Below are 27,235 nucleotides of genomic sequence, written 5' to 3'. Positions count from 1 at the left end.
CGTGACTGTTTGGACACAGATGCTGGGCTATATAATATAGCCAATATTAGCCATGAGCAGAAGGAGCTCAGTTCCCTCCACACATGGGAAGCCATACAATGACTAAGGAGATGAGGGGGGTTTTCTACCTTTGAAGACTATCTATATTTCTTACATTTTTTGTTATTTAAATACATGCAAATATTTTTTCAATTAGGTTTAATTAAATATTGTGCAAATGAACTGGAGGTGTAAATTGATGAGTGTCCATGTTCGGGACCTGGCCTATATTCACCCTGATGTCACTATGATACATGGTAAGGTCTTTAATATTAGAGATTAGGACCATCCCGATTTGGGTATAACTTGGCGCTGGTGGGATGGCTTTTACACTTTTTTTTATTTTTTTTAATCAAACACTGTATTTACGAAGTACCCAAAGCGTTACAGACCACATCAAAGGTAAATGCGCAAGGAAACAAAGATTGTAAAAAACAATAAATGCTGCAAAATAGTGAAATTAAACCCAATTAATTAAAAAAAAAAAGTTCTTGCTTAAATGCTTGTAGTTGGGGCTGAAATAGTCCAAATAGTGGCCAAACCATTTAAATGCAGTTATGTGTCTTCATGGTAAATGTGTATTTCCCATAACTTTTAAAAATACATATTTTAGTTGGAATGTAATTCATGTAATGAGCGTCACATACCTGAAAGAGGCGGTTTGTGGGAGTGAAGGCTGCAGGGGACACTGACTATTATCTTATGCTGCGGAATAGGTGGTAAGACTGGGGTCTCCAGCTCCCTAAGTAAAAAATAATAAGATGACAACCATCTTTATACAGCATCTCCGATCCAGGCAGCTCGTACAGGAGGAATATACTGGACTTGTGCAATTAGACGTACCGTGCTGCAGAAATATCAGAGGTCATAAGTCTTCCTAATATGAGGATTTCATATGGCTTTTTATGAACTGAATCGATGGGAAACACAAATTCTCCAGAATGTGTTATCTAAGAAAAAAAGAAATGATGCCACATCTTACCAAGAATAGAATATGATGCAGAAAACACTTTATTACTAAGGATTAGCCTGGAAATAGAAAAAGTAAAAATGGAAGCCCAGCTTTGCGTAATGTGGAAATAACCAGGACAATCTGACGAAGATGCATTCCTCCAATTATCCACTGCTAATTACTGTCTCTATACATGGGATATCGAGCCCGAGTCACAATAAAAGAGCTCCAACCTCAATAAAAGATATATTAAGAAATGAGTCAGTACCGAATTATGGACTTCTAGGGATTCTAGCAGTTCCCCCTCGAATCCAAAACTGCCACTAGTACCCGAAGTATGTGCAGTGATGGCGGTTGTACTCTCCCCAGGTCCATCGGTATGATGTGCATGACCAGGAATGCCCGAGTCAAGGTTTGGGGGTGGACATCCATCACATCTTAAGATTACATTACACCGTCAGACTAGTACTAAGTAATTAGCCTATGGTGAGCAATACAAACACAAAATGTTTAGTCACCTACACAAACATTAGTCTTGGGCAAGAAATACATTATTACAATGAACAATGTAAAAACAGGGCTCTAAATTGTATTAGTGGTGGTTTGGGAAGCTTGGGGGGACCTGCCAGGCTCTCTATAAACATGCCCTGGTAATATTAGGGGGAAATGTACTTTAAATGAAATTTGTCACCAAATTTTTTGTCACCTAATCTGAGACCAGCATAATGTAGTGGCAGAGACCCCAATTCCAGCAATATGTCACTTACTGGGCTGCTTGCTGTAGTTTTGATAACAATCACCGCCTTAGCAGCAGGAAATTAATACTGAAGGAATAGTAAACCTGCTGTCATGTAGTCTTCCATAGTCATCTCCGTATAACCCCGTCCCCACGACTAATTGTCAGCTTTCTGCCTATGCACAGTGTATACAGAAAGCTGCTAATTAGAGATGTAGGTGGAGCCTTACAGAGCTCAGCATTAGGCCAAGGTCACACTTGCGATTGCAATGCGAGTCTCTCGCATCAATACTCAGCACTGCCGCCAGCGGTTCAGACCAGAGCGTTCAGATGCATAGAAATACATGCAGCCGCAAACTCTGCTCCCGAGTGCCGGCAGCAGTGCCCGGTATTGATGCGCGAGTTTCTCGCATTGCACTCGCAAGTGTGATCCCGGTCTTAGTGATGAGCTCAAGTGCTTGTTACTCCAGTTTGCCTAGTGTGCTCGGGTATAAAACAGGGTATCGCGGGTGCTCGAGTGACATGTTCGAGTCCTCGCGTCTGTATGTTTCATGGCTGTTAGACATCCACAAAACATGTGGGGATTGCATGACAAACGGGCAATTCCCACGTTTGCCGCTGTCTACCAGCCGCAAATATGCTGCCACAGGTACTCGAACATGTCACTCAAGCACCAGCGATACTCGGGTACTCGCCAAACTTGAGTAATGAGCACTTGGGCTCATCGCTACTCAGCATTCAGAGGACTGCTACATCTGCAACAGTCAGTGATTTTATCAGTACGGCAGAAAGGAGCACTGTAAGTGATACATTGCTGGAATCGGGGTCTTTTTTACCCCTATATCATGCTGCTCTATGCTCTAGCAAAAGCTTAGGCTACTTTCACACTGGCGTTAACTGCAATACGTCGCAATGCGTCGTTTTGCTGAAAAAGCGCATCCTGCAAAAGTGCTTGCAGGATGCGTTTTTTCTGCATTGACTAACATTAGCGACGCATTGACACATGTCGCAACCGTCGTGCGACGGTTGCGCCGTGTTGTGGCGGACCGTCGGGAGCAAAAAACGTTACATGTAACGGTCCGCTTTTTCCGACCGCGCATGCACGGCCGGAACTCCGCCCCCACCTCACAATGGGGCAGCGGATGCGCTGGAAAAATGCATCCGCTGCCCCCGTTGTGCGGCGGAGACAACGCTAGCGTCGGTGACCTCGGCCCGACGCACTGCGACGGACCGAGCCCGACGCTAGTGTGAAAGTAGCCTTAGTCGCAACTTCAGTTTAAAGGTTTTGGGAAACAGAGATCTAGATTGATATAAGCAGGGCTTTAAGATTAGTGTGGTGCAGTCTTGACAACTGTGCAAACAACAAGGACATGCTAGCAAATAAAAACTCATTCATTAGTAACAGTATTAAGGAAGATGGCTTCTACAATACAGTACAGCTATACGTACAATAGGGATCTGCTGAACACCAGTGAAGAACAGCAGAGACAAAAGGTTTAATACAAAATTGAAAAAAAGGAGGGAGAGAAACATTTGCCAACTTTTCTCAAGACGTTAGAGTCTGCTCAGTATCCTGCCTTTCCTGAGAATGACCCTGGCCCACACTGGAACATTCACTTTGGGCAGGGTTTCCATCAAGGGTGGGGAAGCTCAGGCACGCAGGCAGTTTACGGCCCTTGATGACCGTTCATCTGGCACTCGGACAGATTCCCGGAGACCTCAGTGCTTGGGCCGGCACCTGTATTTTGATGGCCGCTGGCCCATTAATTTCTTCTTGCTCTGTTAGCACACACACGCAGTGTTCACTACTGAATGCTGAGGCTCGTGCAATGAAAGATTACATCCTGAAGAGGGACAGAATTTTAACACGCCAGGGTCCTGGTTGTCACAGTGGCATGGTTTTCCTCACGGGGGAGTGATGTCACGCTTGGAAGCGAGGGAAGATTTTTCATCAGGTAAACACAAGCATACGACATGTTCAGACTCCAGGCAAGAAGGGGGAGCTTATGGGTGGCTCCCCTTTATATATATATATTCTGGTCTGGAAGGAAAGTGAGTTAGTTAGTGCCAGACAGCAGACTGGAGCCGTCTGAGGCACAAAGCAGTGTGAAGGGCCATGCAGCCACGAGGGTGCTGCAGCTCCTGGATAAAGAGAATACAGAGGGTGGAACACATTGTAGTGAGCATGCAGGAGAGCGTAGCACAGGAGAGAAAGAACTGGGGAGAATAGCTGCAACTGAGCTACCTCCCTGCAAAGCGCAGACACCGGTAGCCGGAAGACCGAGGATGTGTCAACTCCAAGAGGCACAGCAGAGACCGGCAGGACAGCTTGACTGCACGTCACCTATCCGCCCCAACACCTGGAGACACAGTGGCGCATAAAGCCCGGGTCCTGATAGAGACCCTGTAAAAAGGCTCGAGCCACCTGTCATACATACAGGTTAGTGTCCTATCCCTTAAAGGAGGACAGAGAGAACTGTGAGGACCTTGACCGAAGCCACAGGCAGCAAGGGACTACACCACCGCACTAGTAGGAAGGCTTTTAACTCCACCTGGTAAAGGGGATTCTGAATTCGCTTCCAAGCCGGCCGGACTCTCCATGTCCTGTGATCTGGTGCCCTGGACTGTGGCTGCCTGAAGTCTTCAGTAAACCAGGTAAAGAGACTGCAAACCTGTGTCCTCCGTTTCTTACTGCACCACTCACCATCTCCATCTACACAGCGGAAGCCCTGGGGATATACTTCACCTGTGGGAAGTTATACCATCTTAGCTGCCATAACATCACCCCAGAGGACCCCTTTAAGCAACGTCAGTCCCCTCTGACTGAATACCACAGGTGGCATCACTAACAAACTTTATTCAAACCCCTTTTACATGGGCGCCCAGGGCCATTGACCGGGTTGCCGCCGTGACACATCCCTTTAAGTAAAGAGTACCCCACGGCCTTGGCGGGCGTTCCAGAATCAGGACGTACTTTAAGGGCGGAGTTAGCGTGCAATTTGTGCGGCCCCAAAAGGATGGCATAAGTATCCAAATGGCTCTTGCAGAAAGGTTCCCCACCTCCGGTTTACATGAACCCTGCCCCCTTCCTGTGAGAAATTTTGGGAAAGTTATCAATTAAGTAAATGGATGAAAATGCTGCAATTTGGAGGGAAAAGTCAACTGGAGTAGAATAGTGCCTTACCTTTACCCAGTGCCATTCTGCTAGCGCTCTGATAGACCAATGAGGATACAGTTCTTCCTTCACAAATCTCAGATGTTTCTGCCTATTGGTCACCCACGTTATCACAAGGCAATCCGGAGCTGCCAAGGCAGGTATAGGAAGTCGCTTAATTTCCATAGGAGATAAATAATTATATCTAAAAGAAAAAAAACAAAAATGCGAAATGTTTAAGATACCAAAATGTGTTCGGAAAGAATAAGCCTGCACTAGGAAGGAAGAAGATACATGTCCATTAGCAGCATGGGAACATTGGAGATGTCCACAATCAAATATAAGACAACAGTGACACCTAGTGGCAGCAACGATGAACTCATTCCTAATGTCCCTCTCTTGTTTATGTCTGGTTCCTACTTCAGCAATATCTGATGTAGCACCGCAGAATAAAAATAGTGCAAATACATGGTAAAGTGCTCTCAGAGGCCACTGCAAATCCTTAAATAATTGAAGTAAAGCACCTTTAAAAGGGTACGTTTTAAGAACGGATGTTAAAAAAAAGCAGGTGCCTTACAAATATAGACTTAAGATATTCATGGAAGAGTGGAGAGGAGAAAAAAAAAAGGTAGTATAGAACTGTTAGGGAAAAAAACGACTTGGCTTGTTTACAAAACCGAGGGAACAATGTCTGATTACATTAAAGTCAATCATCTCATAAAACAGGCACTGACCTAATTGACAACCACCATTAACAGCACATTTATAATTCATTACTGTTTAGGAAACGTAAACTACTCATAGATGGATGGAGGATGGATGGATGGATCGCAGGCAGGTCTCATCGGTGCTGGCAAATGTACAAAATGGTCAATATATGACAGCGAAGCTGCCGGATGCTGTGTCCATTACATCAAAACGTAGTTAAATTCTAATATCTACGCATCTGAGTACACAAATGTATACAGGTACAACAGATTACATGGGTTACACTGGGCACAGCCACTTTAATTTAGACAATTACATTGATGCCTTCTGTGCCTGCTTCTTTTGTCTCACCAGTGTATACAGGAATAACAGACTGGAAAGTGAAAAATCAAATTCCAGACGGATCCAACTTCAGTAGAAATGCCTCAAGACAAGGAAATAATGCTCAGTAATGAGTGCGGCCTCTACGTGCCTCAATGACCTCCCTACAATGCCTGGGAATATGGTCCTGATGAGGCCCTGGATGTTATCCTGAGGGATCTCCTCTCAGACCTGGATTAAAGCATCAGTCAACTCTTGGACAGTCTGTGGTGCAATGTAGCGATGGTGAATGGAACGAGAGAAGATGTCCCAGATGTGCTGGATTGGATTCAGGTCTGGGGAACGGGGCAGGCCAGTACATAGCATCAATGCCTTCATAATGTAGGAACTGGCGACATACTCCAGCCACATGAGGCCTAGCATTTTCATGCATCAGAAGGAACCCAGGGCCAACAGCACCAGCATATGCTCTCACAATGGGTCTGAGGATCTCACCCAGGTACCTAATTGCAGTCAGGGTACCGCTGTTTAGCACATGGAGAGCTGTGTGGCCCGCCAAAGAAATGCCACCCTACACCATTACTGACCCACTGCCAAACCAGTCATGCTGGAGGATGTTGCAGCAAGCAGAACGTTCTCCACGGCATCTCCAGACTGTCATATGTGCTCAGTGTGAACCTGCTCTCATCAGTGAAGAGCACAGGGCGCCAAAGTTGAATGCCAATCTTGGTGTCCTCTGGCAAATGCAAATCGCCCTACACTATGTTGGGCTGTAAGAACAAACCCACTTGTTGACATCAGGCCCTCATACCACCCCCAGAGTCTTTCTGACAGATTGAGCAGCACATGAATGTTAGAGGCCTGCTGGAGGTCATTTTAGAGTGCTCCGACAATTCTCCTCCTGTTCCTCCTTGCACAAAGGAAAACTTAAGAGTCCTGCTGCTGGGTTGTTACTAGAGATGAACGAATCAGGTCCCTCCTTATTTGGCAAGCTATAGCACTTACCGAATAAGCTGCAGAAGGAACCTGGCTACCTGGATCGCTCCTGATGATCAGAGCCGCAGCTGCATGTGTCGCTGCTATTTCATTGTCACAACACATGCATGGAGAGCCCAACAAACAGGCTCTCCATGCATGCAGGCCTCCTCCATATCTCCTGGTGTACTGGCCTGTCTCATGGTATCTGCTCCATGCTCTGGACTCTGCTGACAGAGACAGCTACCCTTCTTGCCACAGCTCTCATTGATGTGTCATCCTGGATGAGCTGCACTACCTGAGCCACTTGTGTAGCTTGTAGACACTGCCTCATGCTACTGTACAGACCTTCTAGGGGTGAGACCAATGATAAAATGCTAAAGTGACCAAAACAGCCAAAAAGGATGAGAACAGAGAAGTGGTCTGTGGTCACCCCCTGCAGCTGCTCCTCGAGGTAGACACAGGACCGTGTTTGGTTAATGTCTCTGGGTGGTTTATTGCTTCATAAACCAAAACCCCAAACTGGTAACAGAAAAACAGCCTTTCTGGCTCAAAAGAAAGTAAACAGTTCATACACAGTCCTGCCCAGTTCCTCTGGGACAACACATATAGCAGCTATCGCAGCAGCTAAAGTCAGGAGGCTCCTTCCTCCACACACTGAGAGAAAAAAAGACTAGCTGGACATTTAACTTCCTCCAGCCACACCGTGGAGGTGGAGATATGGTGGGTAGGCGTCCCGTCATCTCTGACCTACCCACCATAATAGCCATGCCCATATAGCGACTGGATTGTTCTCAGCACATATCATGCTGGAGAAAACACTTATGGCTTTCACATCACGCAGGAAAGCAACCTTTGTGTCACATATCTCTCCTCATGTACGGCACCAGTGACCCTGTCACAACACATAGACACATCTATATCTATCTTTCTATATATATACACAGATATATGAATGTATAGATAGAGATTGATATACTATATCTATACAATATATACACACACACACACAAACTACAGCTCTCATTCACATACCCAGCAATACATTACACATATATCAAACCATTTATCGATATTCAAAGTCAAGTAAAGCTCAAAGTTTCAGCAACCTGAAAGATTACGGTTGAGAGGCCCCAATGAGTTACAAATTGACTATGGTTTTTCTTGAGTTTGTCAGCAAATTTATTTTTCTGTCAATCTGTTTCCACTGCGCCATTTGCAGAATAAATAGCCTTCATTCTGGTAAAGATTTTCCAGGCAATTATTGGATTCCTCCCACCTAAAAGCAGAGGAATTCCCATAAAAGTGAATCATAGAATATTATTAACTTAAGATACATAGATAAAGCTACACTTCATTCGTGCTGCTGAGGCACATTAGAACTTGCTACAATCATTCATATATGAAAAATGTGGAAGCACCACAATATTAGACTGGTGGTCAAACATAGCTCAAAGGTTTCCTGCAGAAGGGGCTCGTTTTCCTATAATTTTCTTATAAAATTCTTCAGATGTTCGGTCACCTTGAGATACACAATTGGAGACCAGCACACAGTGTTAACCATCTGGTATGCTCTGTCATGTTCCATAAATAATTCCAGACCAATGTTTGCAGCATGACAGAGCACATTATCCCGAGAAGGAGGATACTGCCACTAGGGTAGCACAATGTCATGAAGGAATGCACTTGGTCTTCAGCAATATTGGGGTAGGTGGCAGGTGTCAAAGTAACTTAAACACACATTTATACATATAAAAGACATCTTGATTTACAGCATATCTGAAACTCCTATAATGTAATACACACAGTACATGAGAGGTTTCACCTTCTAGCTTTGTCAAGTATCCAACTGATGAGCTCTGAAAACTATTTCATTGTTTTCAGTTTTAAAGTTAACATTTTCCACAGTTTTGAGAATCGGTGAAGACTGGAAATATCTGGTTGTAATACGTTACTCTTTTGCCCGGTTTGGATTTGCTAAGTGATGTGAACAGAGCTTGAAAAGGATCAGCACGTTGCAATTCCAACAGCCAAAGAAGACAGGCAGGTTCTTTCATAGACAACATAGAAGTATTCATCCCAGCTGGGTGTTCGAATTTATAGGGAAGTTATGAAACACTTCTATTGTTTATGTGGGCCTTTATGGTGGTGGTCTCTTTCAGCAGGATAATGCACCCCTTCTACACAGCAAAAGACACTACGTCCTTAAAGCCCAAAAATAGCGGTGTTCTTAAAAGTGGATCTCCAGTTTTCTCTGCCAAGAGCAATTGGGATATTTATACAATTATTTGGGAGCCGCACAACATTTTCTACTTCTATTTTCTCACCCCTAATGTGACGTTTGGTGCTGCTTCTATTTGGTGATGTTTGTACTGTTAGACAGTAGTGATGATGCTGCTACTTGGAACTGCTTTTCCAGATTTTCATCAGTCTGAAGCACAGTGGACTCAGATGCATGTTTCCTAACAGTGGGAAATGCATACACATTACACAGGTGACATCAGAGCTGGAGCACATACATCACATAAGAGACACCAGAAAACATACATCATGGGAGACACCGGAGCACATACATCACGGGAGACACCGGAGCACATACATCACAGGAGACACCGGAGCACATGCATCATGGGAGACATAGGAGTTGGTGCATACATCACAAGAGATGCTGGGGTGGGGCTGCAGTCTTCAGCAGTGGGGCAGGAATTTTCTCTGTGCTAACTCCACCTACAGAGTATGTACAGATGCTAACACTGGCCAGATTCAGGACATAATTCTTTATTGCAAGCGCTGCAGCATTCAGTACCGAATGCTGTTTGCTCGCAGCGCAAGCAGAAATTAAAGAGCTGGTTGCCCAAGCACTGCGATCCCCAGGAATGTGCCTGAAGACCTGAGAAAAGGTTATTGTAGACCAGAGGTTCTCTATCCCTGATCTACGAAATCTGGACCCAGGTCAGGAGATTCTCCTTCCTGTTTCAATAGGTTATCAATCCTTTAGGGTATGTGACCATGGTCAATAATTGGCAGTGCTTTGGATGCAGCGCAGTGCAAGCTGCCGGCTTTTGAACACAGGTAATTCCGCATGTGTTCATTGAACGCATGTCTCCACAAGATAAATTGGCATGCTGCGATCTGGAAAGACGCGCCGCATGTCCATCTCCGCAGGTGAGCCGTGGGCGCCTGTGCACGTATAGTGGGCATGGGATATTTTGAAATCCCATCCACTATGCTGTAACATCTGGCCGCTGTGGGATGGACGCTGCGGATGTACGCAGCACTTAATGACCGTGGGGACATACCCTCAGTATGTGAAGGATGCAGGTTAACTGCTCATTTCAACAACTAAACCAGTCCTCTTTTCTTACACTGTCAACTCACATCTTAACACAAAATGAAAATGGACCCAACACAGCTATACAGAGAGAGAAGAAGAAAAGATGAAAAAAAAAACACTTGATTCTTAAATGGGTTCTCTGAGAATGCAATGAAAATGGCTATTAGCTGACGTCATATTTCATGCTGCAACTCCATCCTAGCCAGGTGTCAAAACAGGTTGCAACATGAAGAAACACCACTTTTTTTTTTTTTTCAAAATCCAAATGCCCCTTCCCTTTTGAGCCCCAGTGTGCCTAAACCACATTTAGCGTCCACATGTTTGGCATTTCTGTAGCAATGAGAGCCCACTTAATTTACAGGTGCATGTCTCTAGAAGAACGAGCTGGGCAAAATGTACTGGGCACTACAATGGCAGTTTGCAATTTTCACTTTGCAACTTTCACTTTGCAACATCCACTGCTGAAGTGTTCAGATGTAAAGTAGATATGTGGGAAATGTTATTAACTATTTTTGCCAAATTTCTGATTGATTCACAAATAAAGTCATATCGAACAAGTTTATGTCAAGAAAAAAAAAATCGGAGTCAGTAGGATCCATTGAAGCATTCCATAGTTATTGCCACATAAAGTGACACTGATCAGAATTGCAAAATTTGGCCTGGTCGTGAAGGTGAAAACAGGCTCCTGGGCTAAAGGTGTTAAAAATAGAAGTTCAAAAAAATGCAGTGGGGGTCACCTGTATTTTTAATAACCAGCTGAGGGAAAGCAGGCAGCTGGTGGCTGGTGTTATCCTGGGAAGTGGCCAATATCTACAAAGGTTCCCAGCTCATTAATATCAACTCACAGCTGTCTGCATCGCCTTTACTGGTTATTAAAAGGGGGATTCAAAAAAGACAAAAAAAAAAAATGTGGCAGTCACCCCTATATTTAAATAGCCAGCAAAGGCTATGCAGACAGCTGCGGGCTGATATTAATAGGCTGGAAAGGGGCTGTGGATATAAGCCCACTCCCAGATTAACATCAGCCCTCAGCCACTCCAGAAATGGAGCATCCATTACATGTGCTATTTCTGGCTCTTTGCATTGGCTCTTGCCACTTGCCCTGGTATGTTGGCAAGTGGGGTAATGGTTTGAGGGCTGATGTCAGTTGTTTTATGTCCACTGATATCAAGCCAAGGGATTAATAAATCGAGAGGCGTCTATAAGACACATCCCCATTACTGACCCCATAGTCAAAAGTAGAAAAAAAAAAAAAAGACACGGAAAAGTCCTTTAATTGAACAAAACATTCCTGAAAAATCCCCTCTTTTACCCATTAAGATAAAACTAAAAAAAAAAATCAAAGTAATCCCCACCTGCCCGCTGTTAATCCATAAAGATGAGGTCTCACAATGATCACAGACACTGCTCCATCCAGACACAGTGCTGAGCGGTGACATTAGTAATGTGACCGCTCAGCACGAGCAGCCAAAACACACTGACACGAGTCTGAATCCGGTTGCTGCGACGAACGATAACGTCGCCAAGGTTATGGCAGTTCACCTAATGGATGCGCCATTTCTGGGGCAGCTGAGAGGTGGTTATTAGTCTGGGAGGGGGCCAATATCTATGGCCCCTTCCCAGTTTATTAATATAGCCTTTGCTAGTTATTAAATATATAGTTTTTTTGGTCCCCTTTTAATAACCTGTAAAAGCCACGCAGACAGCTATGAGCTGATATTAATAAGCTGGGAACCTTTATGGATATTGGCCCCTTCCCAGAATAATAACACAAGATCACAGCTGTCAGTTTTCACTTGACTAGCTTTGAAAAAAAAAAAAAAAAAAAAGACAGGGACTGCAAGGTTTTTTTTTTACTTTATTTTTTTTTACACAGACAGGCTGGGTCACTTGTTGCGCTGGTTAATCACAATCACGCCATTACTTGACATGACTGTGATGGAGATGGAAGTGCCCACAGCTTTAAAAATTGTTGATTGGCTGCGCTGTAGCCTTTTAACAATCTTGTTTGGGGTCAGGTACAGTACACTAGAAGTTCAGTTTCCAGTTTGGGTTCGCTCATCCCTACTCACTACCTCTCCCTTATAAGCCAGAGTTGAACATGTATAATTAGCACAATTACTAGCTTTGACATGCTTTGTTAAAGCATTTTGATTATTTTATGCTTTACACTTTCTATGAATTCTTGCTTTTACTTATTTTCCTGAACCATTTTGCTATCCGCTAATTATTTACTTTACTCCTTTATATAGTGCCATTAATTCCACAGCACTTTAAAGAGATCAGCATTGCTGTCCACATTGGGACTCACAATCTAATTTCCGAATCAGTTCATGAAAAACAAAAAGAAGGTGGCACTCACCGTTCCTGTTAAAAGACATTTCATCTGCTAAAAAAACATGGAGCTGGGGAGAAGAGTGGAGAGCAGGATGAACGGACCGTCCGCCTTGGAAGAAACTCACACAAACACGGGGGTGAACTTACAAACTCCTTGTAGATGTTCTCCTTGATGGGATTAAAACCCAGGAGCCCAGTGCAGGAAAGTAACAGTGCTAACCACTGAGCCATCGTTCTGCTCTACTTCAGTGCCATCTTAAACATATACACTTACATGGACATTTTTATCTTGAGAAATATAACATTCAATAAGCATTTTCTTTCAAAGAAAATAATGAACAAAAAACAACAATGAAAAAGTTAACAAGCAAACAATTACCTCTTACTCCTCTTGACTGATTTATTTTCCCATGGTGGATCAATGACGATGATACTGTATTTTTTATCTGGAATGAAAAAATAAATTAAAGTACAGAAACAAATCAATTGGTACAGGATTTCACATTGAATTTATCTCATTGATCGGCATTAAGGAGGTTTAGTAGTGCCTGTACATGTGAATATAGCTGAGCCATTTGTGTTTAGGGGAGACCTTTCAAATCAAGATGAGCAGGGTGGTAAGAGGCTAAAGGCAAGCGGGCACTTATCAGGAAATTATTGTATTGGTGCATGCCCTAAACAAATCCTGCGCAAAAAAAAGAATGTGTCTGGGAACAGCCAAGGAAGCGGGCAAGTGGATAAATCATATGAATATCGCCATCATTGGTGCAATGAGAAAATGCCAATGTGCACTGTTTACGTAGCCAAGACATAGGCAGCTGGGGGGCTTCTGTGGTTAAATAAAATATGGCAAAAATTTGCAGATTTTCCACAAAAATAAAAATGTTTACAGCCATTTGTAAATATTTTCATAATATATATTTCATGGTTTGCTGCAATTTGGCTAACTTTTGCAAATTACAAATAGTTTAACATTCTTTTTAGTTAGATTTATTCACATTGAAGGAAGTGCATTATGGATGTTTATTTTCTTTCAAAAGGCACCAACAACTGACTGCTCTGCTGAACCTGCTTACTTACTGCCCCTGTTTTGGGGATTAATGTGGATTCCAATGGTGGGCTGCCACCCCTACTAATCTTCAAATAAACAGTTCTGCTATCCTTTAACATGAAACAAATATATTGGGATCCGTTAAATCAGAATAAGCCCACAGCAGAATTACTTGACGACGTGGAAAAAAATTCAAAGGATGAGACACCATTTTGTGTCTACGGTATTTAAAGGATTAACTTAGGTTTATCCAGACAAAGCTTTCAAGAACCAACCATCCATCACTGCAGACATTTATTGGATGTTCCTTAACATTTAAAACAAATTGCTAAATTGTGAGAGCAGTCCGCAGAGAATTGAAGAAGAAAAATGTATTAGCGTGCAGATATGGACAAATCTGAAACACATACCCAATAATTTAACACATCGATGACCACTCACTGACTATTCTCATTGTAACAAAAATGCAGCTAATCTGTTCCTGGAGGGGTTCAGTGTCCAGTGGCAGATCTTCAGGAGAGGGAGGGTAGGTTTTTAAGTTTCCTGCTTTCTTTATTAAAAAAAAAAAAAGAAAACACGCTACACCTTATGCTCAACTCAGCACACTGGCATCGCCCTGATGATGGCACTGATGCTCTCGTGACATTGTTATGCTTCTGATGGGTAGCAGAGCTCACACTAGCCTTTGGGAACAATCCGCGGTCGCCGATAAGCTGTAGTGTTGACACTTCCATCAGACGAAACTCAGGCGTCCATCAATGACTACTGATTAGCTGCAGCTCTCACATGGCAAAAAAAAGGTCATGAGAGCACCAGGAGACAAATATCGATGGAAAGGCACCAGTGCAGTAGGTGAGCATAATTTATATGGAGGACTACAGATAAGGGATTGGCCAAGTAGTGGAAAATCCCTTTAACAAACAGGGTGTGAGAATGCATTATACTTAATAGGACATAGATGTCGTTCGTGGGAAAAGCTTTTCAGAAAAAACTATTCCCTGTGCAAAAAGGGAAAATGTGTAAATGCTGGGGCTCTATCTGTAGAGATGGCCATGGATTCCTAGAATAGGGCATTCTTCTTATTTGTTGTAACAAATAAATGGTGTGGGAAGGTCACCCTTCCATGTGGCCACTCCATACATTCTCTAGGGGCTTGCTGGAGATAGATAAGTTGTATACTAGGTTATCTCCCATTGAAGCCCCAGAAATCAGAAACATTTTTATCCAATCCTGTGCTTAGAAGATAAATGTCATTGGTGAGAAAACCACTTTAATGTGTTATAAAATATTAATAAATAAGTCTGGACCAGTTTGTCCAAGCAGAAAAGTAGCTGAATGTAATGCTGGTCACCAGGAGCTTCTTAACACCAACAGCAGATACTTCAATATGACAGACGCATCAGAGGACGGGACAATGACTGATCGCACAGGGCAAACATTAACAAGTCTCCTGATACCGGTAATACTGCGCAACAAATTTCAGGGAAGTTCTTGTCCCCTGAACAAATTTTATTGTATCTTATAGCTTTTGATATGCTGAACACAAATACGAGCTCCAAAAGTCTGTATCATGTAAGGTTTTTAAGAAACAACAGTTTATAGTCTACATTATGATGTATGAGACACTACATAAATGTGCAGTGCATCAATGTCAGTAGCAAAAGCAATTGTTCAAAAGTGTTTGCAGACGACTTTAGTTTATAATCCATGTCAGATGCTTCTCGAATAAGATTCCAGCAATAGTCAGCCAGCATTGACGTACTCCACTTTCCCTGGTACCTTTTCTCCATCAGCGCAAGGTCTTGGCGAAATCTTTCACAGTGTTTATCGCTAACGGCACCAAGATTGGCTGGAAAAAGTCCAAGTGAGAATGTAGAAAATGCATTTTTAGTGACATATTGCATTTCATCAAATGATATGCTGTGAGCATGTTGTCCACGAGTTGTTCAAAGTTCGGTGCCCTGCTGTTGCCAAGGAAGTTGAAGGTCACATCTTTAAAGGCTCTCCATGCCACTTGTTCAGCACCTTGCAAAAGGCCATCAAAGCTACTGTCATTCATTATATCTCTGATCTGTGGGCCAATAAAAATACCTTCTTTAATCTTTGCATCACTTATTCTTGGAAATTTCTGTCGCAAGTAAGAAAAGGCTTCCGATTCTTTGTTCATTGCTTTGACAAAATTCTTCATAAGACTAAGTCTAATATGCAAAGGAGGGAGAAATATCTTTGCTGGATCAACGAGAGGATGATGTTTAACATTCTTCTGTCCAGCAACCAGGTTTTCGCGGAGTGGCCAGTCCTTTCTGAAATAGTGCATTTCTCGTGCACGACTGTCCCACTCACAAATAAAACAACAATACTTGGTATATCAAGCTGCAGTCCAAGAAGAAGAGCAACAACTTTTAGATCACCACATATGTTCCAGTTATAATTTCTATTTAATGTGGGTCAACAGTAAATCCATATTCTCATACGTTTTTTTCATGTGTACGGCATGTCTAATAGGTATAGAAGGATAGATATTTCTGTTATGTAGTAAAACAGCCTTCAGACTTAAAACTGACGAGTCAATGAACAGTCGCCATTCCTTCGGGTCATGTTCGCATCCAAGAGCACCAAGCAACCCCAAGACGTCGTTGCAAAAGGTTAAACTGTCGACATGGTTGAAAAATTGGTAATAAGAGATTCCGCTCTTGTAGCCTTGATCCCAATAATTCTACCTGCCTCTTTGACAATTTCAAATCTTTAATCAAGTCACTTAGATCAGCTTGACTGAACATATGTGGATTACATGTAGAAGGCTCAAAGCCCGGGTCTGCAGCAGTTTCATTTTCCACTGACATTGTTAGTTCATCTTTGTCGTCCTCCATTGTCCATACTTTGGGCGGCTTTGGAACACGAAGACTTTCATCGTGTGGCACTGGTCTTATGGCTGAAGGAAGACTAAGATATTCTACTGATTTCTTGTTCTTTGCTGAATATCCTGTTACATTTGTAAGGCAGAAGTAGCAATCTGTTACATGATCTCTCTGCTCTCTCCATATCATTGGGACAGTGAACAGCATTGAAGGTCTTGATCCATTCAGCTATGCTCTAAGGCTTCTAGAACAAGATGCACAGCATATATGAGGTGCCCACTGTTTGTCCTGATCTCCAATTGAACATTCAAATTATAGTTCATATGCTTTCTTAACAAGTGGAGTCATTTCCTTCTTTTGTGCTTTCATTGTATATTCTCCATATATGTAGCAGAAATGATCACTGCTGTTGAGACACCGACGCGACATTTCGAAATAAATCTTCAGTTTTTTACAATGAAAAGTATTCAGGCGAATCGCATATATGATATGATCGCATCGGGAGGGCGGTAATGTCACGATGGGAGCAGGCTTTGCAGCATTGAGAATATCTCCCCCATGTGCTCACAGCTCCTGGGCAAGGGGGGGGAAGACTGCACCTGCGTGGAATTCGCATAATAAGTGCTTGCATATGTGTAGATCAGCGATTTATGTTATTTCAGTGGAAAATTCAGAATATACTGTTTCAGAACAAGTTCATATATGGGTTTTTAGAATGATAACAGAATACTATAATTTTTCGTATTATTTTTCAAAAACCTTACATGATAGGAAAAATCTGAAGTCATTTCTGAAATCAGAATGAAAACAATCTATCAGGAACACTCAAAATTATCTGAGGGACAAAGCCTTGGTAACACAGTGTAGTCAGAACATTCAAAGGCAATATTGTTCATCAAGAGAAGTAATAGCCCAGGGGAAAACTTAAAATTCAGCTTTGGCCATTCTCATGGAGCCCAATCTAAACAAAACTGTACTTGTAGATAACTAAAGTCAGTCTCATATGAAGCCCAGCCAGGTACTAGGCTTCAAAGGAGTTAAGGGGACCTTCAGCAGGTTGCAGCTGCCATGGCAACCCATCAGCGCCATTCATGTCCAGGCTAAGGCCAGGTTCACATTGCGATAATAGTAGTCCGTTCAACACATGCGTTAACGGGCTACTGTTAACGCAAGTGCCGATGTGTCATCATGCTAGCGTAGATAGAGCTAGCAGATGCTCTATCTGCGCTAGCAGTGACGGACCCGGAAACTCTGCAGCCCGCGTCCCAGGGTCCGTCACTCAATGACGGCACATTGCTAGCGCACGCCCATTGGACTCAATGGCGGCGTTAACGGACTGCATTACACCGCGTTATGCCGCGGTGTAAGGTAGCCCGTCTAACGGACGCCAGTAACGTAATGTGAAACCAGCTTTATGGCTCAAGTTTTCAGTCACTTTATGCGACTGAAGACTTGTAACTCCTTACATGGCACATAGCATGCACGGTCAGGATTTTCCTCTGGCGATGTCAGGAGCGGGTAAGGGACCACAAATATGTGATTTGCATTCATGCAGTCTCATGCCAACTAGATGTGTGTAGCCTCGCAATATACAAGTGAATTGAGCAAGGCCAGACATGTCTAGTTGGAATGTGGCTGGCATTATGAAAATAACATAGTTGCGGTCACATGACCGCCCGCTACCGGCACCAGAAAATCCTGACCGTGTGCACCATCACCTAGAGCAGTGTTCCCCAACTCCGGTCCTCAAGAGCCACCAACAGGTCATGTTTTCAGGATTTCCTTAGTTTTGCACAGGTGATGGAATTATTGCCTGTGCAGGTGACGCAATCAATCACCCGTGCAATACTAAGGAAATACTGAAAACATGACCTGTTGGTGGCTCTCGAGGACCAGAGTTGAAGTCTGGACAGGGATTGTCACACAACCAAAGTGAATTTTAATCAATAAATCTTGGAATGAAAATAAGCTTCACAATTGGATGTGTTAAAAAAAAATAAAAAATGTTCCTGTGCCGAGATAATCTTAGGCTGGGTTCACATTGCTTTACTGCAGTCCGCTCAATGCATGCGTTAAACGGACTGCGTTAACGCAAGTGCCAAAAAAGATCGCGTTATGCAATCGCGCAGATGCTCCATCTGCGCTAGCGGTGACAGTTCCGGAAACGCTACAGCCCGCGTCCGAGGGTCCGTCACAGAATGACGGCACATCGCTAGCGCATGCCCATTATGGCATGCGTTGGCGATGCGCCCAATAATATGGGTTAATAGCAGCGTTAACGGACTGCCATAACACAATGTGAACCCAGACTTATAAATATGCCCCTGATATGTCCTGTGTAATCGCTGTGTCTGACTGTACAGGAACATGGTCTGATCATACAACAGCTCCTGTGCAGGGGAGGAAGCAAAACAGTTTGCAGACAGGATAGCATGGGATGACAACTAATTATTAGTGATGAGCGAGTGTACTCGTTGCTCAGGTTTTCCCAAGCACGCTCAGGTGACCTCCGAGTATTTATGACTGCTCGGAGATTTAGTTTTCATGGCGGCAGCTGAATGATTTACAGCTACAAGCCAGGCTAAGTACATGTGGGGATTCCCTAGCAACCAGGCAACCCCCACATGTACTCAGGCTGGGTACTATCTGTAAATCATTTAGCTGCCGCCATGAAAACTAAATCTCCGAACAGTCATAAATACTCGGAGGTCACCTGAGCGTGCTCGGGAAAACCTGAGCAACGAGTATACTCGCTCATCTACTATATAATTATCTAAGGGTCACTTCCCTCTGTCTGTCTGTAACGGAAATCTCAAGTCGCTCATTGGTCGCGGCAAAACAGCCAAGACCGATTAGCAACGGGTACAGTACGGCGGCAAAATGGCCGCTCCTTATTCCCCGCAGTCAATGCTCACACAGGGTTAATGCAGCATCAATAGTAAAAAGATCGAATGTTAAAAATAACAGGATCCAGAACAGGCCTTTCCCGCTCCTCGCGACGCTCCGGTGACCGCACAATGCATTGCGATCTCGCGAGATGATGACGTAGCGGTCTCGGGAGTCCGCTACGTCATCATCTCGCGAGACCGCAATGCACTCTTGGGACCAGAACGCGCGAGGAGCATCGGTAAACGCTTCGCCTGGATCCGGGGGCCAACGGAAGGTGAGTATATAACTATTTTTTCTTTTTATTTTTTTTAACAGGGATATGATGCCCACATTGCTATATACTACGTGGGCTGTGCAATATACTACGTGGGCTGTGCAATATACCACGTGGGCTGTGCAATATACTATGTGGGCTGTGCTATATACTACGTGGCTGTGTTATACTGGCTGTGTTATACTACGTGGGCTGTACTATATACTATGTGGGCTGTGCTATATACTACGTGGGCTGTGCTATACACTACGTGGGCTGTGTTATACACTACGTGGGCTGTGTTATATACTGCATGCGTGGGCTGTTATATACTACGTGAGCTGTTATAAACTACGTGGCTGTGTTATATGCTATGTGGGCTGTTATACACTCCGTGGGCTGTGCTATATACTCCGTGGGCTGTGCTATATACTACGTGGCTGTGCTATATACTACGTGGCTGGCCGCGAGCAATCAGCGACAGGCACAGTCCGGCCGCGAATTGGCGCGAGATGTGAACCACGATTTGCTAATTGGTCGCGGTTGGCCGAATCCTGTGTATTCAATGTATTATTCTAAAATCTTCATAACTAAACTACATACATATTCTAGAATACCCGATGCGTTAGAATCGGGCTACCATCTAGTCACTAATAATTATGTAAGGTTAAGTTGGCAGAGGAAAGTTTTACCTAAAAGTAGCAGCTGCGAACCAAGGCTATTTTGTCTGTATACTCTTATTTGCTTCCTCCCCTGCCCAGGAGCTGTGGTATGATCAGACCATGTTCCTGCACGGTCAGACACAGCCATTACACAGGACATATCAGGAACACATTTATAAGATTATATTATTGTTTGAGTTTTTTTAGTGCGTTTACCATTTTACCACATTTGGAATTTTCATTATATTCTATAGTAAAACATTCAAAACTACAACTCATTCTGTAAAAAAAAACAAAAAAAACATTGTACTATGTTGATAAAAAAAAAAAAAGGAAGAAAAAACGTATGTCTTCGAAGAAAGAGGAAAAACTGTGTGCGCTAAAACCAACTAGCCTGGCAATGAAAAGGATAAATTAAAGTTCTTCCTTCAAGCCATTTATTTTGGGAAATTGTATATGACACTGTATGTAATTGTTAATAAAGCAAAGGCATCGTAGGGTTACACTGTATGTAATTAAGTCATCTATTGATCTTCAAGGCAGTCTATGTCTCCATATTCTCTGTCTGGATTTCATGTCTGCTGTTTCAATTTTTGCAAATAGAGAAAAGTAACTATTTCAGGGTTGCAATTACACTGATGAAATACAGAGCAAAATATGAAATAGCTTTAGTTGCAAAGATTTGCTTGCTGCTAAAATAACAAATAGAATAATGGAAAATGGATAAATGGAAGTGACATTTTGTTGCAGAAATTTTTCAACACATCCTCTGACATTTAACGAGAATAAGAGAAAACGTTGGGCAAGAAATATGGCCGATGCAAAAGAAACTGAATATTATTTTTTTATTTATTTATTTTTAAGAAAATATGGTTGACTGCTAAGAATAATAATCCAAGTAAGAAACACTCAGCAGGGTCCAATACACAAACAGCAGAGGAAACATTCTACATTTCCATCTTTCATCGTCATCCACTATCAGAACTAACGAACAACTGACTGATGTGTTCCTACCATCGGCTACACGGGCACTGTCAGATTCATGACAGATCTTTTACAGAAAGATTGCAGCTAGAGATTACAGACAACTATGCCTATGCTTATGGAAAGAGCTGTCTCACACACATAAAAATGAAAACTTCAGGTTTCGGTATCCATGCTCATCAGAAAAGCAAATGAAAAATTATGTTGCAGAAAGTTTCCTCCAATATCAGTTCTAAAACGCTGAGCAATATTACAAATTATATTTTATAGACGGTGCATACAAGAGGCCACATGCACCCCTCAATGCCTTTCTGTATCTACTGTGGATATAAAAAGTCTACACCCCCCCCCCCTCATTAAAATGCCACATTTTTGTCATGAAAAGAGAAAAAAAACACATACAAAGAAAATGAATTTCTGAACTTTTTCCTTCTTTAACCCCTTCACGACCAGAGGTATTTCTGTTTTTATGAACATACCTTAGGGGACTGCACAAGTTCCTAACTATAGTGTCAACACCATGCAGTCTGATCGGCCTTGCAGCATTTATAACAGATGTCCTGTCTATAGTGCCACCAAATGCAGCAGGGTTTGAACACACAATCAGCTTTCTCGTCTCAGGCACTAAAAGGTTAACATTACAGTGTTGCCCCCTCAGGGATCAGAAACAGCAATTACATAAATCGTACTTATATCATCGATCATAATTAACATGTAACAATGCATGTGAGCAAATCGAATATAATTCTAATATAATAGCAGGGGGGCACAGGCCCGGATCTAGGGGTGGGCCCAAGGGGCCCGGGCCCTGGGCCTCCCACCAATATAGGGATAAATATCTCAAAACATGTAAAATACACGTCTCTTTGCTGTGAACCATTTCCAATGATAAGGAACATTTAACAAAAGAGAAACTACTGAAAGTGTAGGGACCTGGCTACGGTCCTACATCTCAGTGGCTTTCGCAGAGCGGCAGAGTCATGGTACCTGACCTGCGTCAGTATCCACTGACCTGGCTAGCCTAGCCACACTTCCTTAGTACCCTCCCTGTACCTAATGCCTAGCTTATGGCATGCGGCAGCCTTCTCCGATCCCAACAGAAGCTTCTAGGCGCTACCTATTCAGCTATATGATCGCTCCCTCGGATTAGATCAGATGAGAGTTTGTTCAGCTACCTTCGAGGAAGAAGGTGTCGGCGCGAGAAGAGGCTTCTCCACCGCGGAGCGCGGCAGGACTTCACTCTGGATCTTCAGTCACTGAAGATCCAGAAGTGAAGTGGGTCAGCCTTCACAGTGTCGCGGTGGGAGTATGATCTCTGTCTGTGTGTGTCTGTCTATCTGTGTATCTTTCTTGCAGCTCCTGTCCTACACAGTACCATACTGTATATACAAGTCCACACTATATACTGCATTACAGTGTGTCTGAGTATACTGTATGTATATAGTGTGGACCTGTTTACAATATATTGCTGTGTATACACTTTATACAGCCCCTCAGCCTCTATTCTACATACAGCCAGCACAGCAACAGCCTCTGATATATACAGGTAAACAGTCTCTGATATATACAGCCCGGCAGCAGCCCCTCATATATATACAGCCCAGCAGAGGCCCCTCATATATATATATATATATATATATATATATATATATAATTGTCTAAGGGTTTTTCCGTCTATCTGTCTGTCTGTCCTGGAAATCCCACGTCACTGATTGGTCGAGGCCGCCAGGCCTCGACCAATCAGCGACGGGCACAGCATGGCGACGATGATGTCATAAAGGTTGCCTCGACCAATCAGCGACGGGCAGTCTGAATCCCTCGTCTCTGATTGGTCGAGGCCGCCAGGCCTCGACCAATCAGCGACGGGCACAGTATGGATGTAGATGTCATAATGGTTGCCATGGCGACGATGATGTCATAAAGGTTGCCTCGACCAATCAGCGACGGGCACAGTCTGCCGCGAATTCTGGAATCATCATTGTCCATATACTACGGGGACATGCATATTCTAGAATACCCGATGCATTAGAATCGGGCCACAGTCTAGTGTGTGCGTGCGTGTATATATATATATATATATATATATATATATATATATATATATATATATATATATATATATATATATATATATATATATATATATATATATATACACACACACTAGCTGTACTACCCGGCTTTGCCCGGGTTAATGACTGCTGTTAGCAAAATAGAATGTGTTAACAAAAATTTATTCTACACAAAAACCACAAAACAAATAGATAGAAATGTAATTATTAAAAGGCAAAAACTAAGCTAATAGAAGAATTTCACAACATATATTAGCTTTGTTATACTGAGAATGTCTTTGTTGCCTATATTAACCAATCAGAGCTCAGGTTAATTAACTGTAGCAAAATAGAAGCTGAGCTGTGATTGGTTGCTATTGGCAGCCTGATAAATCCCCAGCCAACAGGAAGCCCTCCCCCCCCCCTGGCAGTATATATTAGCTCACACATACACATAATAGACAGGTCATGTGACTGACAGCTGCCGTATTTCCTATATGGTACATTTGTTGCTCTTGTAGTTTGCCTGCTTATTAATCAGATTTTTATTTTTGAAGGACAATACCAGACTTGTGTGTGTTTTAGGGCGAGTTTCGTGTGTCAAGTTGTGTGTGTTGAGTTGCGTGTGGCGACATGCATGTAGCGACTTTTGTGAGATGAGTTGTGTGGCGACATGCGTGTAGCAACATTTTGTGTGTCGAGTTGCATGTGACAGGTTAGTGTAGCAAGTTGTGTGCAGCAAGATTTGCGCGTGGCGAGTTTTATGTGTGGTGCGTTTTGAGTATGTGCAAGTTTTGTGTGAGGCAACTTTTGCATGTGGTGCAACTTTTGTACATGTGGCAATTTTTCTGTGTGTGCAAGTTTTGCATGAGGTGAGTTTTCCATGAGGTGAGTTTTACATGTGTGGCGAGTTTTGCGTGAGCCTAGTTTTGCATATGGCGAGTTTTGCATGTAGCGAGTTTTGCGCGTTGCGAGTTTTGAGTGGTGACTTTTGTGTTTCGACTTTTATGTGGCGAGGTTGGTGTGTGTGTGGTGAAATGTGTGCTGAGGGTCGTATATGTGTTCAAGCACGTGGTAGTGTGTGGCGCATTTTGTGTTTGTGTTCATATCCCCGTGTGTGGTGAGTATCCCATGTCGGGGCCCCACCTTAGCAACTGTACGGTATATACTCTTTGTCGCCATCGCTCTCATTCTTTAAGTCCTCATTGTTCACATCTGGCAGCTGTCAATTTTCCTCCAACACTTTTCCCTTCACTTTTTCCCCATTATGTAGATAGGGGCAAAATTGTTTGGTGAATTGGAACGCGCGGGGTTAAAATTTTACCTCACAACATAGCCTATGACGCTCTCGGGGTCCAGACGTGTGACTGTGCAAAATTTTGTGGCTGTAGCTGCGACGGTGCAGATGCCAATCCCGGACATACACACATACATACATACATACACACATACAGCTTTATATATTTTATTTATTTATATATATATATATATATATATATATATATATATATATATATATATATATATATATATATATATATATATATATATATATACATATACATACAGCCCAGCAGAAACTATATCTATATATATAATTGTCTAAGGGTTTTTCTGTCTGTCTGTCTGTCCTGGAAATCCCACGTCTCTGATTGGTCGACGCCGCCAGGCCTCGACCAATCAGCGACGGGCACAGCATGGCGACGATGATGTCATAAAGGTTGCCTCGACCAATCAGCGACAGGCACAGTCTGCCGCGAATTTCGCCTCGACCAATCAGCGACGGGTACAGGATCGACGTAGATGTCATAATGGTTGCCATGGCGACGATGATGTCATAAAGGTTGCCTCGACCAATCAGCGACGGGCACAGTCTGCCGCGAATTCTGGAATCATCATTGTCCATATACTACGGGGACATGCATATTCTAGAATACCCGATGCATTAGAATCGGGCCACAGTCTAATATATATATACAGTCACCGGCCACTTTATTAGGTACACCTGTCCAACTTCTTGTTAACACTTAATTTCTAATCAGCCAATCACATGGCGGCAACTCAGTGCATTTAGGCATGTAGACATGGTCAAGACAATCTCCTGCAGTTCAAACCGAGCATCAGTATGGGGAAGAAAGGTGATTTGAGTGCCTTTGAACGTGGCATGGTTGTTGGTGCCAGAAGGGCTGGTCTGAGTATTTCAGAAACTGCTGATCTACTGGGATTTTCACGCACAACCATCTCTAGGGTTTACAGAGAATGGTCCGAAAAAGAAAAAAAATCCAGTGAGCGGCAGTTCTGTGGGCGGAAATGCCTTGTTGATGCCAGAGGTCAGAGGAGAATGGGCAGACTGGTTCGAGCTGATAGAAAGGCAACAGTGACTCAAATCGCCACCCGTTACAACCAAGGTAGGCCTAAGAGCATCTCTGAACGCACAGTGCGTCGAACTTTGAGGCAGATGGGCTACAGCAGCAGAAGACCACACCGGGTACCACTCCTTTCAGCTAAGAACAGGAAACTGAGGCTACAATTTGTACAAGCTCATCGAAATTGGACAGTAGAAGATTGGAAAAACGTTGCTTGGTCTGATGAGTCTCGATTTCTGCTGCGACATTCGGATGGTAGGGTCAGAATTTGGCGTAAACAACATGAAAGCATGGATCCATCCTGCCTTGTATGGAGCATCTTTGGGATGTGCAGCCGACAAATCTGCGGCAACTGTGTGATGCCATCATGTCAATATGGACCAAAATCTCTGAGGAATGCTTCCAGCGCCTTGTTGAATCTATGCCACGAAGAATTGAGGCAGTTCTGAAGGCAAAAGGGAGTCCAACCCGTTACTAGCATGGTGTACCTAATAAAGTGGCCGGTGAGTGTGTGTGTGTGTGTGTATATATATATATATATATATATATATATATATATATATATATATATATATATATATATATATATATATATATACAGAAGCCCCTCATGTATATACAGCCCAGCAGAAGCCTCTCATACATATACAGCCCAGCAGATGCCCCTCATATATATACAGCCCAGCAGAAGCCTCTGACATATAGAGCCCAGCAGAAGCCCCTCGTATATATACAGCCCAGCAGAAGCATCTCATACATATACAGCCCAGCAGAAGCGTCTCATACATATACAGCCCAGCAGTAGCCTCTCATACATATACAGCCCAGCAGAAGCCTCTCATACATATACAGCCAGCACAGCAACAGCCTCTGATATATACAGGTAAACAGCCTCTGATATATACAGCCTAGCAGAATCCCCTCATATATATACAGCCCAGCAGAAGCCCCTCATACATATACAGCCCAGCAGAAGCCTCTCATACATATAGAGCCCAGGATAAGCCTCTGAGAGATAGAGCCCAGCAGAAGCCTCTCATACGTATACAGCCCAGCAGAAGCCTCTGACATATAGAGCCCAGCAGCAGTCTTTAATATAGACAGCCCAAATTTCTACAATATACATACATACATACATACATATGTACATATTTTAATCTTTAACACACTTTCAGGACTTCAAGGGTTGACAAGGTCAGATATACTGTGTGAATTGGACTTTAGTGACATCATTAGTGATTTTGCAGCACAAAAATCAAGGAAAGTGCCCGGATTGTATAGCGCAGTAACCGTACCAAAATTCTTTTTCACTAACTTAAATTCTTATGTTGCCTCATTCGTGTGGGGGAAAAGTAGACCCAAACTTAAACTGATGACTTTGCAAAGACCTAAACAGGGGGGAGGAGCGGCATTGCCAGATTTCTTTTTATATTATCTGGCGGGACAGGCCAAAACACTTTGTAAGTGGATGCCTCATAATTATCTCCCTAATTCAGAAAGCCACCTAGTTAGTTCTGTTGGTGCTAAATGTCCACTGGGCCTTCTAGAGTCAGAAAAAATTAATG

The 27,235-nt window shown here is 43.1% G+C and overlaps 1 protein-coding gene across 2 annotated transcripts in view; it reads right to left on the bottom strand.

Annotated features, from left to right (window-relative positions):
* The window catches only part of METTL4 (methyltransferase 4, N6-adenosine), a 295,930-nt gene that overhangs the window by 210,764 nt on the left and 57,931 nt on the right, over positions 1-27,235 (bottom strand). For both annotated transcript variants that reach the window (XM_077270311.1, XM_077270312.1), the window contains exons 4-7: positions 12,936-13,002; positions 4,912-5,086; positions 883-989; positions 687-781 (exon numbers count right to left, since the gene is read on the bottom strand). In XM_077270311.1, the coding sequence (XP_077126426.1) occupies positions 687-781; positions 883-989; positions 4,912-5,086; positions 12,936-13,002 (444 nt within the window). The remainder of the gene's footprint in view (positions 1-686; positions 782-882; positions 990-4,911; positions 5,087-12,935; positions 13,003-27,235) is intronic.

Source organism: Ranitomeya variabilis, chromosome 6, assembly GCF_051348905.1.
Source record: "Ranitomeya variabilis isolate aRanVar5 chromosome 6, aRanVar5.hap1, whole genome shotgun sequence".
Classification (NCBI taxonomy): Eukaryota; Metazoa; Chordata; class Amphibia; order Anura; family Dendrobatidae; genus Ranitomeya; species Ranitomeya variabilis.
The sequence above is the reverse complement of the archived record's forward strand: the minus strand, read 5'-3'. Positions and strand labels throughout refer to the sequence as shown.